The following is a 15,546-nucleotide window of genomic DNA, read 5'->3' on the forward strand; positions in this document are numbered from 1 at the left end:
CGGAGGCTGTCCGAGGCTCTCTCCTGAACGCTGTCCTGCTCGGTGACCCTCCGCGACGCGCCCGTTCCCCTCCTCTGGGAGGCAGGGCGGGGGTATCGGATTAGTCTTTGTTTTCGACGCGAAAGAGCCGAGCGCGGCGTGGGGGAGGCTTTCGATGGCAGGGCCCTGGGGTCCCCCTGGGCAGGGCACTCGGCCGTGACCCCTGCGAGGGTGCCCACAGCCTCTGCCCCCGAACACCCCCTTCTTGCCAGCCGGGCTGACTCGGTACGCAAACGCGCGATGTCCCCCATTGTCCTGCCTTGTAATGAGCGAGCAGCTGCCTGGGCAGGGGGGTCAGTCGGGCCCGGAGCTCAAGGCTCCCGGGAGCGCCGGGGCCGTCCCGAACTGCTCGGGCCCGCTGGGAGTGGCAGGAAGTGGGGACACCGAGGGTGGCGCGGCGGAGGGCCTAGGCTGGGAGGTCCGCGTGCCCACCCTGCCTTGCCGGGCGCCTGCTGCAGCACCGCCCGGGGGCCGGGGCGGCCAGCCCGAAGGCGGTAGCTGCGTCCCCGGAGGTCCCACCGGGGGGTGGGGAGGCACTGCAGGTGCAAAGACGCGCGGCCCGGCCGGACCCTGCCCCGACCCCCTCCCAGGCCGCCCGCTCCGACCCCTCCCCCTCCACGGGAACTCCCACCTAGTGCGGCCCGGGGCCGGAGGAGGGGGCGGCGGCGGGGCCCTCACGGCTCGGCCGGACCGCACGTGCGCGCCCTCCCGGGCGGGGGAGTCCCCGGGCGAGCACGTGCCGCGGCGCGCGGGGGGCGGGGAGTCCCGCGGACGCCTTCATTGCTGCTGCTGCCGCCGCGGCCGCCGCTGCCTCTTCCTTCCTCCTGCGCCGTCCCCTCCTCGGCCCGGGCTGGGGGCTCCGCGCGCCGAGCTCGGCCGGGCCAGGCGCTCCGGGAGGCGGGCGCCCCAGGTGGTGGCGGCGGCGGCCGCGACGGTGGTGGCGGCGGCGGCGGCGGCGCGGGCCGGGAAACTTTGCCCCTTTGTGCGCTCCGCCCCGGAGGCGGCGGGCAGGTCGGTGCAGTCGGTGCCTTTCCGGCTCCGGGGTGGGGGAGGGGAGGCGCGCGGGGGCCCGGGACCGCCGGGGGGGCAGCTGCTTCGTTGCGGGGGAGCGGGCGAGGGTGCTACGGGTCACCGTGTAGCGGAGCCGGGCGGGGGCGGCGGGGCGGGGCGGGGGCTGCGGAGCCGCCGAAGCCGAGCGGCGGAGGCCCCAGAACAAAGGAGCCCGAGCGGCGGCGCGCGCACGGCCCGGCCCGCGGCTCGAGCGCGCCCCCTCCCCGCGCCCCCTCGGCCGCGCGGGCAGCCCTCCCCCGTCGGGCCGGCCGGCCGCGCTCCGGCCGCGGGCGCGGCAGGGCGGCGGGCTGGGGCTGCCCCCGGGCGCGCCCCCACCTCCAGGCCGCTTCCGTGCCGGGGGCGCTGGGGCAGCCCCGCCGAGCGAGGCTCTCGGCAAACTTTATTTTGAAAGCTCTGCTCCCTCGGGGAGGGCCCAGCGGCCTCCAGTGAGGGGTGTGTGGGGGAATTTTGGTGAAAGTTTCACAAGCCGGTGGTGGTGGGGCAGAGGGCAACTTTCTTAGAAATCGCACCTTGACCACCCCCGTGAGTTCGTCGTCCAGGCCCCTCGGCAACCCATCAGGCCTAGGCCGCCTCCCTCATGGAATGGGTGCTGGGGAGGACTTCATTTGAGCAAGCCCCTTCTTTTCCCCCATTTCCTCTTCCCAGAAGCAGGAAGAGGTAACACGTGAAAGTTGTCCCTGAGCACTGAGTGATGCGCTTCCCCTTTCTGTCTCTCTTTCAGGCAGCGCTGCCTTCTCCATCGTCCTGACCCTGGAGGAAAATACAGGAGGAGAAACTCCTCATCCTACCCTGCCCCAGCCACACACCCACCCGCTCACCTCATGCCTGGGTTCAGGGTGGGTGAGGGTGAAGGACCCACCCAGCCAAGATGATCCTTTCTCTGGGGGCTGCTGCCGGTGTGTTCCTCCAGATCCTGGGCCCCAGCAGGTGGGAGAGTGGCCCCCAACGGAGCCCTATCAGACTGCTGCAGAGGAGGTGAAGAGGGGTGGAGAAGAAGCACCGATCTGGGAGGCTGAAGCTTCTTCATTCCTGTAGACTCTTGACTGTTTTAGGAGAGAAGGACCTGTTGGTGGCCTTTGCTGGCAGCAGGATATTGGACTGTGGTTCTGCCCCGGCACCTATGCCCTCACCTCTGGCAGCATCATGAGCCAGTTTCAGGTGCCCCTGGCGGTCCAGCCAGACCTGCCTGGCCTTTATGACTTTCCTCAGGGCCAGGTGATGGTAGGGGGCTTCGCGGGGCCTGGGCTCTCCATGGCCGGGAGTGACCCCCAACTCCGAGGGGGCGGAGATGGGCGAAAGAAACGGAAACGGTGTGGTACTTGTGAGCCCTGCCGGCGTCTGGAAAACTGCGGGGCTTGCACTAGCTGTACCAACCGTCGCACACACCAGATCTGCAAACTGCGCAAGTGTGAGGTGCTGAAGAAAAAAGTGGGGCTTCTCAAGGAGGTAAGCTGGCCCTTGCTAGGCTACCCTTTGCCTTCCTTGAGGGCGCTGTAATCACCACAGTCTTGATGAAGGCTTGTCCGGTTAAGCCCATTCTCCCATTTTTGATCATTTTGGTACAGCTTTGAATAGGAGTGTAACTGACATTGGAAGTGGTTTGGGTTCCTTTGCAGGGCTAACCATTGTATGAGAGTAACTGGGTCGCAGAGGGCTGTGAGCTAGCACTCTCATCTCTGATGTTTGCTTTTGATGTCTAGCTTTATCTCTAGAACTTTCTTGTCCTGCTGTTTGAAGCCTTGGATTTTGTATTTCAAGGTCACACTAATGCTTGGGTGACTTGGCCAGTGACGGTGTCAGATAAGGGACGGAGGCTAATGGATTTGGAGAGAGCTCTAGAGTGACAGGGTGGTTTTATGCTCCCCTGATGGAGTGGGACGTTTCCCTACATCTTTTCTTGGGTACCATCATTTTCCTCAGATGGCAAGGGAGCCAGTTGAGACTGGTAATTTAGTGAGAAACCCGTGATTTGGGTTCCCTAATGTACTCAGTACTTCTTGTAGTCAAAGACTTTTTATTTGTGTTCTGAGGACCTGGCACAGTTCCTTGGCAGGTAGTAGGCACTCAGATACTAATTGCACGAATGAATGATGTACTTTTGAGATGCTGTCAACCTCAGGTAGGAGTACTCCCTTTATTTGGTGGGTCTCAGGGTAGAAGGAGGGAGGAGTTGGGATGAGAGCAACCGGAGTCGGAGTGGGAGGGAAAGGAAGAGATAGTGACCCTGCACTGGCCGACTTTCCCTTCCATTCTGGTGGTGGACTGCTGACTTGAGGTTGGTGGCAGCTGCGACAGCGCAGAGTTGGCAGGAGTAGGGACTAGCGAAGTTGAGCAGCTTAGGAGGAGTGGTGTAGCGGCTGAGGTTGCTCCAGGCAGCAGAATTGGCGCTGGACAGAGACGGAGGCCTGCGCTGTTTGCAGGGCTCCCCCGGCTCTGCCACTCATTTGTCCAAGGGCCCGGACAACTCAGTCCCCTCTCTGTGCCTGTCTTCCCCTTGGGAGTTGTACTTGATGGTTTTTGAAGCCCCTTCTAGCTGGGCTGGGAACTACTGTGCTTCTGAGGGCTGGGGCACCTGTGGCTGCAATGGGCTGGCGGCTTGCGCTCAGGGTTTCCCTGACCGCTGAGTTGCAGAGCTGTACCGCGCGCTGGTGGGCCTGTGGTCCCGTGGCCAGGAAGAAAGATCCAGGTGTTGGGGGTAGGGAAGTGGGGTTGCTGGATGTTTCTGCCCCTTCTCACCTTCTCTTGTCCACTCCCTGTGGAAGCTGTATGTCATGACCCCGGCAGTGCAGACTGGGAGCCCTGTTTTCCCTGTCTCTGATTAAAGCAGACATCTGGATCACATCTGCATCTCCCCACCCCAGCCCGGGAGGCGGTTTCCAGCCTATTTATGTTGCTGGTGTTGGGGGAGTTAGCATCCTGCTGGTTCTTTGCCCTGTGGGTCACTATTGAAAGGAGGCGGGACCAGGGGTAGGCTTTACTTCTGGGCATGAGATCTGGTGTGTTGGTGTAAGGAGGGACCTGCCTAGTCTATTTCATAAAGCTTGATTCCTTTGCTTCCTTCTTTCTAGTGTTCCTTTTTTCCCCCACCCCCTTCGTCTCAGTTCCTCTTATAATCAAAACCGAGGGTTGAGGATGTTGAGTTTTCTGGGCTAGATTTTCTTGGAACCAATGGCCCTTGTGTATGGTGTTTAAGTACCTCTGTTGGCAAGAGCGGGGCATACCTGCGTGAAAGGGGCTGGGAGTGAGGCCAGGGCCCTGTCATCCTTGTTTGTACGCTGCCGGGTGGTCTTGGTTGAGATACTGTGGGTCTGGGTTGGCTGACGCTTAGAGACAATCCCGCTGAGAAATGTTTGCATCCCTGTGGACCTCGCCATGGCCAGCTGCCCCATGTAGGCTCCCAGGATCGGGTAAGATGCAGCTGGATGGCCTGTCAGGGTGCACACACTGATCTGTACTGTGGAGTAGTGCTGGCCCACGGTGGAGTTCTCCACTTTTGGAGAAGCAGTGAAAAGGAGACAATGGGGTGAGTTTTTTCATAAAGTTAACTTTCTTTGAATTACAGAGTAGTACTTTCTTTTAAGGATAGGTCCTTTCTACTTCTGGATGTTTAAAATGTGTTTTCTTTCATGATGTGAACGTGTTGATAGAAAGTAGATCTACTTTTTTTTTTTTTTTAAGGCCGGGCATGGTGATTCATGCCTGTAATCCCAGCCCTTTGGGAGGCCAAGGCAGGAGGATAACTAGAGGCCAGGAGTTCAAGACCAGCCTGGGCAAACATAGTGAGACCCTGTCTCTACAAAAAAATAGAAAAAATTAGCCAGGCATGGTGGTGTATGCCTGTAGTCCCAGCTACTCGGGAAGCTGAGGCAGGAGGATTGCTTGAGCCCAGGAGTTGGAGGCTGCAGTGAGCTATATGATTGTGCCACGACACTCTTGCCCAGGCGACAGAGCAAGACCCAGTCTCAAAAAAAAAGTCTTGGTAAAATACAAAATGTTAACTAGTGTCTGTCTCCACAATTTTTTTTTTTTATTGATCCATGAAGGTTGAAAGCGTGGGAGCCACTGTCCAGGCTACACTACATTTAATGGGCATATCTCTGGCATAGTCGCAAAGCTGACTACCTGAATGGATGCACTCCGAGGAGCAGCCTAGTATTTAGCAGCTGCTGGGGACTGCTAGCTGCCAGGACTTGACCATTAGATCTTAGCAGCCATGTAGTACATGTCCCAGGATTGTGGAAGTTGTTTTGGCCCTGACTCTTCAGGTAGGGCAGGATGCGGCATCCTAGGAGCCTCTTGGAAGTAAAACTATATACTTGCATCTCTGCTGACTGACATTTCTTCTTTGTGAGAGCAGTGCTGTTGCTCTGAGCACCCTTTCCTTACTTCCATCCTTTCTTCATCTCTCCCAGCAGCCTTTGGAGCTTCCTTTGAGCTCTCTGCTGACAGCTGCTTTGTAAGGGAGGGAAGATTATCTTGGGCTTTCCATCTTCCCTGCTCCTCACTCTTTCCCAGTGGGCTTGGGGCAGTGTGCAGGGAATCCAGCTACCCAGAGAAGGGTAGCATTTTAAGATTAAAGACAGGTCCCCATCGGGGCTGGTGACTGCTTCTCTGGGTCCTGATGTGAGGTTGGGGCAGGTTGGCAGCATCTGTAGGTGACACACCTGAAGGAATTCACTCCGGTACTGTGGTCTTCCTTCTCAGTTCCAGGAAGGATTTAGATCCTAGGCTGATGTCGAGGCTGTTGGATTTCACATTCTTTTTAGCTGAGTGGTGGCTTGGTAGCGCAGTGAAGATGGCTGATTAGAAAAGTAGGATTTGGTGAGTGTGGAGGCATAGTAGGGCTCAGAACCGAAACTGAGTGCTGTGTCTTTACTATCTTGGGCAACTGGTGCTCAATCTCTTCATCTTTGGTTTTCAATTGTAAGATGGGGTAACTCTTCTTTGTAGGGTTGTTGTGAGGATTAAATGAGATAAAATATAGCACATAGTAGGTAATCAATGCATGGTGACAAAACATTTCTAGAATGTTAAAAGAATTGATCTTTATGCATAACAACTGTGCATTAGTGTCAGTCTCTGTGTTGTAAAGATGCGATACAAATTAAACATTTATCTCAAGACATCCTCTGGCTTGCTTGTGGAAGAACCGTGGGACAGAACCACAGGGCCAGGTGAAGGGAGGAGTTTGCCACCTCTTTGCAGGGGGAGGAGGCTGGACCCTGAGGAGCAAGGAGCCACCATGGCCCTAGGCCTGACTGAAAAGTTGCCTGTGGGTGAGGGAAGTAAATAAATGATAGAGGAGGAGAAGAACCCTTTATGAAGAAAAACTTGTATAGAAAAATGTACACCTAAGGTTGGAAGCATGGCTGAGAACGTTATGGGTGAAAATGAGAGAAATGAAAAGCTACATGGTGTGAGAACACTTTCTAGCTCTTGGCCAAGTGGACTTAGTGGCGGAAAGAGATTTCTTTGCCAGATTTGAGACAAGCTTCTTTGGAATTTGGGGTCTTTCAGCAGCATCAGAACACCTGATGCATCCTTGCCCAGCCTGCTGGGAGTTGTCTTGCTGAAGAGAGAGGCTGCAAGGGAGGGATGCTTGCAGCTGGCTGGACCCAGCAATGAAGGGAGAATTGCCTGGGGAAATAGAGTGATGAGAGCCTTCAGAGAAAGGAAGGGACCCCACCTTTGCATTTGTGAAGCCCGAGAGAAGGCTGGGCAAGGGGAAGTGTTTACTGTAGATCTTAGAAAATTGTCTTTCAAATGCAAGCAGTTTTTAAGCCCATAGCCAAAGACTAAAAGGGAAGTTAGCTGGGGGGATAAGTTTGCTTTTTAAAAAGGAAGTGCTGATAGAACAGTCATGAATGGTGGCCTCAGGAGGAAGGTAGTGGAAGGACTGAACCGTCTGCATGGCTGCGTGGGCTGCTGTATCATGAGTGCAGGTGGTAAAAGGCCATGCTCCCTATGTGAAGGGGTACGTAGCACAGAAGGCAGATTCGGGAGTGGTCTGAGCCCCTGAGAGAGCAGCATAAGGAAGTCCAGTGGCCAGAATGTGCTGAAGCTGGTGGGAACTGCTCATGACAGTGCCTTTTACATATTCCCAGCAAGAACCAGAAGGAAGAGGCAGGCCCACCACTTTGGGGAGATGACTAGTAACAGAGAGAGTGAGCAGCCATTGGGTCCATGTCGTGTTAGAAAGTATAAGTTGGGAACCAAGAGCCAGCCAGCTACCCTACCTGAGTCTGAGTTTTTCGTTCCCTACAGAACACCTTCAGATGTGCTGTCAGAATCTCCATCTTTCTGGAATTATGATGATTGAAAGAGGGTCAAAAGACCAGAGATGGGCAAAAAGTCCCACTTCAGAAAGATTTTGGAAATTATAAGCACATAAGTTTGATGTCAGTTTTTGACAGTTCTGGAACAGATTAACAATCTTCCTTATGTGATGATTGTGGTGGTGAAAAAGATGGTTTGTGAGACTAGAAAGGCAAGTGGTAAACTTTGGGGGTACCTGTGGTTTTTTTATAGAGCAGCACAATGTGACATATCTAGACTTCTGCAAATAAATGATGATATCTCCTGCCATACAGATATAGAGGTCCAGGTTTTGACTTAAAGTCATCCTGAAAGGAGAGCACCGGCAACTACCCTGTTCAATCTTTTTATCAACTGTGTAGATCAGGGTTCCACATTGGGATCACTTGGAAAACTTAAAAAAGCAACACACCAGTGTCTGGGTCCTAAACCCCATTCTGATTTAATTGATCTTAGGTGGACCAAATTGGCCTGGGGCTCACTAGGTGTATCTGATGTGTAGTTAGCATGGAGACCCTCTGGTGCAGATGAGAGTCTGAAGCGATGGGCACCTACTGGACTCTCCTGTTGCAAATCACTCACCTGAATCTTGGGGCACCTGAATGGTTCACAGCCTCACTTCCACCTGGCTACTCAGGGCCCAGCAGCATCAGCACCACCTGGGAGTTTGTTAGAAGGGCAGAATCTCCAGCCCTACCCCAGGCCTCCTGAATCAGAGTTTGCACTTGAACCAGATCCGCAGGTGATTTGTATGTCCAGGAGAGTTTGAGGAGCTGGTCTATAGCACTTCTGTGACTAGAGAAGGGGACAGAAATCAGTCATGATGAAAAGACAGAGAATTCCAGTTGCCTTCGAGGGTAAAGAGGACGACCCAACCCATTTTTTTTTACCCTGTAAGCCAGGGACACAAGACCCTCTTGAGACTTATTCCATGTTTATTCTTCTGGAATTTGTTTCCCTCTAGTCTAGTGAGTTATCAGAAAAACCTTTTGGGAACTTCTGTGTTTGTTCTGAGGACGGTGAGGAGAGGCATCTCAGGAGCTATTGGCCACTAGCACCTGATTCAGGATGTTAGAGCCCCATGAGAGTAGTAGATGGTGCTGGTTGTGCAGACGGGTGTGTCCATGGACTCTTGGGTCTCCTGGAAGGGTCTGGAGGTTTATGGAGCAGAAGGGATGTGTATTCTTTCTCTATCCCTTTACTTTAGAAAGGGGGCATGTGTGCCCTTTTTGTGTGAGATGTAGGTAGTAGGTGTGTCAGAGCAGTGGGTGGTGGTGGTACAGCTACTAAGTTGAATGATAGAACAAGGGGTTACAGTGAGCCCTAGAAAGACTCAGTGGGATTTAATCAGAGTAAATGCAAAGTCCTGTACTTGTTTTATAAAAGAAATGTATGAATCCTGGCTTCCTAGCAGGTAGAAAGAACTGAAAACTCTAAAAAGAATATTGACAGCCTATCTTGAAATCTGTTGGAGTGGTCACATGTAGGACAATTGAAGGAAACAGGGCTGTTCAGCTTGCTAATGAGTAGAGGAACACAGGCTAAGGCAAATCTTGTGTGCAAGAGGAGGCCAGTTCCTTCATGAGCAGGAGTACGCAGAAGTTTTATTAGCGAGTGAAAGTTAATAGTAGGGCAACTGAAGTCAATTGTCTTAACATTTGCAGCTGAAGAGTTAGTTCTGGGAGGTCCTGTGTTCCCGGTGCCTGCACATGTCTGGGTGCTGACCGGCAGGGATGTTATGAGGACGCCCTCTGTAAGGGGCAGGGGCCATATTTGGTGGTCTCTTGCTAAGCATATGTAAAGTGTAATATCAGGTCTGTTTTCGTATTCCTTAGATGACTACACTGCAGAAGAAACATCTTTCTTAGGCTGCAACGTTTTGGTCAAGTTCTAGACTTAATGTTAGACCTAATTCTCAGGAGTATTGTCAGGAGTATTCATGACTTCCCTGTATTTAAGAAGCATGCTGTACCTGAGCTGTCTAATATGATAGCTGTCAGCCACAGATGGCTATTTAAATTTAAATTAATTTAAATTACATTCAGTAACTCAGTCACACTGGTCACCTTTCGAGTGATTGCCAGCCACGTGTGGTTCAGTGGCTTGTGTACTGGACAGCGCAGTGCAGCTAGACAGCATTTCTACTGCTGCAGGAAGTGCTGCTGGACAGTGCTGCAGGCTGCAGAGTGTCCCTGTGTGGTCCCTGAACCCTCACCCAGGCCTCGCTCTAGGTTGGGGAAATAGCTGCTAGGTTGGCTGCTATCTAGGATTTTTTGGTTTAGGGTCCTGGCCCCTACACCAGGGTAAGTGGTGAGGTCTGTGGAAGGGGACAATACTTTCCTGGGTTCTGACCCATTGCAAAGCTCATTGCTTCTCCTTGAAGGCACAGGCTGGGTTTTACTTACTTGCTGAGGGGGAAAGAATAACAACAGAGTGAGGTGTGGCCCTCCACCGACAGGCTCTCTGGGGATCTTTAGCGAGGGGGGTGGGGGGAATGACTCCTCCCCACCTGCAGCCTCGAGTAGCAGCCCTGGAGAACCTTGTTCATGTTGATTTCTAGCCCCAGACTTACTTCATGGGCCCCACCCAGAGCCATCCCCTCTCTGTCTTGGGTTGTCTTGTTCTGGAGAAGGTAGTGTGGCGACTGGGTGGGTTGGAAGACCACATCCCAGGTCTCAGCAGTTGTCACTTTCTGCCCTGTTCCCCATCACTTCTTTACCGCTCCCTTGTGGAATGAAAGTAGAATGCTCAGGAAGAGAGAGCATTCTGGAATGAGACTCCTTCATCTTCCTTCTGAGCCTGAGGGGGCTGTTTCTGGGAGAGTCCTTTAGGGTTGCTGTGGGCCTCTGCCGCAGGCTGCTGTCACACCTGGAGTGGAGAAACCCTTTGGTGGTCTTGTCTCCTGCCATTCACATAAGAAATCTGATAACCTGAGTTTTTATTAATCACTGAGGGGAGTGGAGGGAGAAAGCCAGCAGCCCGGAGTGGATAACTGGCTGGCTTTCAGGTGACCACAGGTCTGGGGATTGCTTGCTTCCTTCAGGTAGCACAGGCATCAGGCTGGGGTGCTCTTGGGTGGCTCTATTACTGCACCGCTGGCTGTGACTTGTACAAATTCTAACGCTGCTGTGTTCTACCTCCCCCACACCTAACTGGGAAGTTAGTGGATAAAACAATGCACTTCCCACTGCTATTAGAGCAGCAATTGTAGCTTCTTAGAATGGAAGGGGAGTTGCATTGGATGGAGTCATTTGAGGGAATGGGCTAGACTTTGGGTGTCCTCATAACTCTCTGCCCTCCTAATTAGTGTGGGGAAAGCCTGAGGAAGGAGGTGTGGAGATGCTGGGTCAAAAACAAGTAACAAAGTACTAGAGTAGAGTTTGTTCCACTTCCCAGCCATTCTTGTGGGGAGACTATCTCCGGTCTTATTTCTTTCCTCTGGTCTTACTTTTATTGATCTTCCCTTTAAGGGTAAGCTCTGGGTGCCCCAGTTCCCTTAAGGATGCTGGGAATGACCCTGGAGCCCCAGAGGAGCTTGGATGGCAGCCTCTTATGTGAGGGTTGGGTCCTGTCTGTATTGTGTTCACACTGCTGGATGGGCTGGGTGCAGTGTGTGGGGGGGTGTTGAGGGGCGGTGGGAGAAGAGCTGGTGCTAGGAGGACAAGGGGGAGAGACACCTTCCTGGTATGTTTCCTGGGTCCCAGGACCTACAAAGTCCCTGATACCGGAGGAGGGCAGCTCCTCCCTCTGGTGCTGCTTCAGTTTCCACAGGAAGAACACCATCTGCTTTGACCTGTGGACATGCAAGTTGCCTTCCTGGCCCCATTCAGCACACTTTGCCTGGGACTGGCTGTTTGCAAGGTGCCACGCTGAGCCTGAGCTGCTGGTAAAGGGGGAAGCATTAACTCTGTCCTTAATGAGCTCACTGTGTGGGAAGGGAGACAAGCGTGGAAACAAATAATTACAGTACAGTCTGGTAGGGCTGTGAGGGAGTGCCGCCTTTAGGGCAGAGACTGGTCACCTTTTAACAGGGAAGGCAAGGAACGTGTGTTGAGAATTTCACTGTAGTGAGATGTGAAGGATGGGAGGGACTTCCAGGAGGAGGGAGGTGTCTCCCCAAACCTTCAGTGTGTAGAAATGCTGTTTGAATGCTCGTGGCTGGTGGCAGGGGTGTGGAAAGACCCAGATGGACTGCTGAGTGCCACCTGAGGATCCTTGAGGTGGAAGGTTGGATGCTTTGTGTTAATCCTCTTGGAAGTCTTCTGCAGAGGCTGCCCTCAGGTTTCTGAACTGCTTAGCATCCGTGTCCCACCTTCTCAACAGCATATGGTCCCTTGTCATTTGCTTGGATCCTGGAGCATGTGGTGGTCCAAGGCTGTTGAATTGGGGGAAAGGAGACCCTGATGAGGTTCACAGAATATAAGACCTCACGAGCATCTAGGAGGGGATGCGGGTTATAGGCAGAGTGTCTACTGCTTCCTGTCAGCATGGGATGCCCCGGGTGCATTCGGTTTTTTGGTGTGGAAGCATGAGGATGGAGTTGTTGGCTGGCTCTGACTCATTTCCCTTGGACATCACTGGGTGCCTTGGTTCAGTCTGGCTTTGCTCCATCTGCAAGGAGGAGCATCTTTTCTTCTGCTGCTGCTGCTCCTCCTCGGCTTCCCCCTCCCCGCGATTGCCGATTGCCGTTGACACAGACTTCCGCTGCCAAAGCTAATTGTGAGGCCTGATCAGTGAATGAAGGCAAAGGCAGTTCCCATGACAACCGCAAAGAGTTTCAAATATAGGGGATGATGTGTGTGATGGGCGGCAATTACTTGGGTGGAAATTGATGCGTGGACACCAGGGACTTCAAACATAGGCTCTGAAGGTGGAGGGGGTGTTGGGTTTTTTTTGGCAGGATCCTTTGTGTGATGGAGAGGGAAGGAGGTCACAGACTTCCCTCATAGTTGACTGCAAGTGCCTTCAACACGTGAATGTTGGGCAAAACCCCACAAGGGCTTTGGAGAAGCACGACTCCAGTCATTCTGGTTGGGGATGCAGGACACACATACAGAGAGACAAATAGCAGTATCAAGTGTCAAATGAGAAATGTTAGAAGTGCTGCAGGCTGGCAGAGGACTGGGGTAACTGGAGAAGGCTTCCTGGAGGAAGCAGGGCTTGAACTGAGCTTTGAAGTAAAGCCCTGTGGAGAGTGACCTCATTCAGGACACAGCCATGGTGAGGGAGGATGAGAAGCCTATCTCCCTCTACCCTCTGCCTGCTCTAGAAGAGGTAGGTGGATGTGAAAATTGTAGAACTATACAGAGCAGACCTGACTGCAGCGTGCAAGGGACGGGGTGGTGAGAACTTTAGTCATTTTCTGGCTGTGTGACCTTGGACAAGGTGCTTAGTCTCTCTGTATCCCAATTTCTCCACCTGTAAAATGGGCCTGAATAGTTCCTGTCTTATTGGTTTGTTCTGAGAACTAAATAAGGTACCGTATATCATGCTGCAGGTGTGGGGCCTGACATGGGGTTGGTGCTTCGCTGATGCGCTTGCAAATCCCCCTGGATATGTGTCTGGATGTGTCTGCATTCCCTGGTCTTTGTATAACTGTGTGGCATCTGGCCTGTGGGTATCTGTGTTCCTGAGGTTCTTGGTGTTGGGGCATTTTGTGTGTCCAAAAAGTGGGTGAATCCATTCACCTCTTAGTCGGGAGGGCTGTGACCCCATTCCTCCTGCTGGGAGTGCAGTGGAGACTGGGGTTCATGATGGAAGATGGCGGGGGACCCTTGGCCCCCATGCAGAGGGGTCCCAAGTACCTTTGAGTTGATCACTGTGAAGCCTGAAATGTAGAAAAAGGGACAGATAGAGTTGGCAAGAAGGTCAAGTGGGGGAGAGTGTCCTGGCTGGAGGCAGAGTGGCCCTGGCATGTGCCTGTGTGACTCTTCAAGCCCTGGTGTTCCAGGTGCCTCAGAAGAGGGAACAAGGCCAGGGTGAGATGGGGACAGAAGCAGGTGGACTGCCTTGGGGACTGCGGTAGCTGAGGCTGCTGGAGGGCAGGGTGGGGTTGGCAGGGCTGAGTTAGCATGGTGAGATGGGTTGAGCAGGGATGGGGGGTGGGAACTTGGCTCTGTGGCTCCTGCGGGCTGGTAAGGAAGACGTGTGCTGGCTGAACAAGTCTGGGACTTGGCTACAGTTCAGACATGGCAGGTCCTGCCCTTCCAGGAGCAGGTATACCCCAGATCCTTGGGGACCTCAGAGAGAAGGCTGACCAAGAGAGTGGCCTCCACATCTCAGTGTCTGGCCCCCTGCTTCTCCACCCTCCTTGTGCAGAAACTCAGCTCAGCACATTCCAGCTCTGCAGAGCCTAGTAAAGTGGGGAAGACAGGGCCCCTGCCCACGTGGGGAGGACTGCCATATAAATAAATAACTGTACTTCACTGTGACCGGTGCCCTGGAAGAGGCAGTACCCTGCTCTGTGAGGACCCGGGAGGAGTGGGTGATGCTTGGTGTTGGTGATCTGAGAAATGCAGAGGGGAGGCAATGTTTGGATTAAGCCTTGCACCACATTAGCTTGCCAGGTGGGGGAGGCGGAGAGGGATCCAGGCAGAAGGAGGAGCATCAGGAAGTCTCTGAGGCAGGAAAGCATTACTGTTCTCAGATCCACGGGCTTAAAGGGAAGTGGTCAAGTTCAAGTGACTTCAGTCTTCTTTGCATCTTCCTGGGGTTGGCAGAGAGAGAGTTTAGAGAATTGGAATGAGAAGGGCCTAGATTTGAATTCCAGTCTACCACTCACTAGTTGTGCGGACAGACAAGTAACATCTCTAAGTCCTTCTGTTTCCCTGTGAGGGATGAGGTTGTGTGTGGAGTAAGTCAAATGAGATGATCCTACGATGTGGTTGGCACAGGGCCTGGTCCTAGCAGGGGCTTGATAGACTGTGGCAGCCCAGCAGCAACAGGGCTAATGTTAGTGTTAGTGCAGTGTTCATCTCTCTCATCCAGCAGCAGACTGTGTGGGGTAGGTGGGTGGGGCGAGGTTTGGGGAACCAGGATAAAGGAGGGGCTGGGTCAAGGTAGGAGTAGAGGGATGCAAAAGCCCAGTTGTTCACCTTGAGCCACGGCTTAGGGCACTGTTCCTTGCCATGCTTTGTCACCTGCCTCCCCTCACTGCCCTGGGAGGAGCCCAGTAGGGCTACCCTGTGTCCCCAGGGGGAGGCAGGTGTGGGCCCTGGTGCCTCCTGGAGTCTCTCCGAAGGCAGCTCATCCTGTTGAGTAACCTCTTGGGGCCCAGGGGAGGAGTGGGCAGTGGAAGGACTCACAGGCTCAGGGGCTCTCATACATCCTAATTATTCATATGAGTCATGTCTCCTCTCTGGCCTCAGCTTATTCATCTGTGAGAATGAGAAGTAGCACCCAGTGAGCTCTCCCCAAAATTCAGAGTGGTAGTAGCTAGCAGCACCCACAGTGTGGCAGACACTGTGCTGCCTTTCTTCACAGGAATCCTCACAACCGTGTGAAGTAGCTGCTATGTGTAGTTCAATTTTACAGATGAGCAAAGAGAGGCTAACAGAGGTAAGTTACAACCAGCCAGGCAGTGCTGGGATCTGGAATTGGTGGGTGTGTGGAAGTCTCCTTCCTGGGAGGTGGAAGCTGTGGGTGTTCAGCTATAGGGAGGGATTGGGGGAGAGAAGGATGTGCCCAGGTAGGCCAGGAGTTCAGTCCAGGAGTGGATTGCAGGGCCTTCCTTTCCCCCTCTGTTCTTTCTCATTGACCTGCCCCTTCCTTCAGTCTCCTGGGTGTTGCAGCCTTCAAAGGTTCAGAGTCTGGGAAGCGGAAGACCAGAGCTCTTGGGGTCTGGGCCACCCCGCCTCCTCTGCCTTTCCTGGAGATGGGAAGCCCTGAGGTCTGGGGGCCCTTGGGATGTGGGGGGTACCTCCTGTAGCCTCTCCAAGAGAGGAGAAGCCATTGTGGGGGGGTGTGGGGAGGCTGTCTTGGGTCGGGTATGTTCCGGGCACCAGGGGTAGTGATCCTAGAGTGAGGGTGGGTGGGTGCGTGTCTGGGGAGGGCAAAGCCGACCTGGTGAGGCTTTGAGCCACAGGGGATGTGGGCTCCTAGAAGGAGGGAGGGGGGTACTAG

The 15,546-nt window shown here is 53.9% G+C and overlaps 1 protein-coding gene across 1 annotated transcript in view; it reads left to right on the top strand.

Moving 5' to 3' along the window:
• The first annotated feature begins 962 nt into the window (after positions 1-962).
• Positions 963-15,546, top strand: part of TET3 (tet methylcytosine dioxygenase 3) — a 101,218-nt gene continuing 86,634 nt past the window's right edge. Inside the window, exons 1-2 of the mRNA XM_045549892.1 lie at positions 963-1,050; positions 1,832-2,556. Coding sequence (XP_045405848.1) covers positions 2,254-2,556 — 303 coding nt within the window. The 5' untranslated portion in view covers positions 963-1,050; positions 1,832-2,253. The remainder of the gene's footprint in view (positions 1,051-1,831; positions 2,557-15,546) is intronic.

Source organism: Lemur catta, chromosome 4 (genome assembly GCF_020740605.2).
Source record: "Lemur catta isolate mLemCat1 chromosome 4, mLemCat1.pri, whole genome shotgun sequence".
Lineage (NCBI taxonomy): Eukaryota > Metazoa > Chordata > Mammalia > Primates > Lemuridae > Lemur > Lemur catta.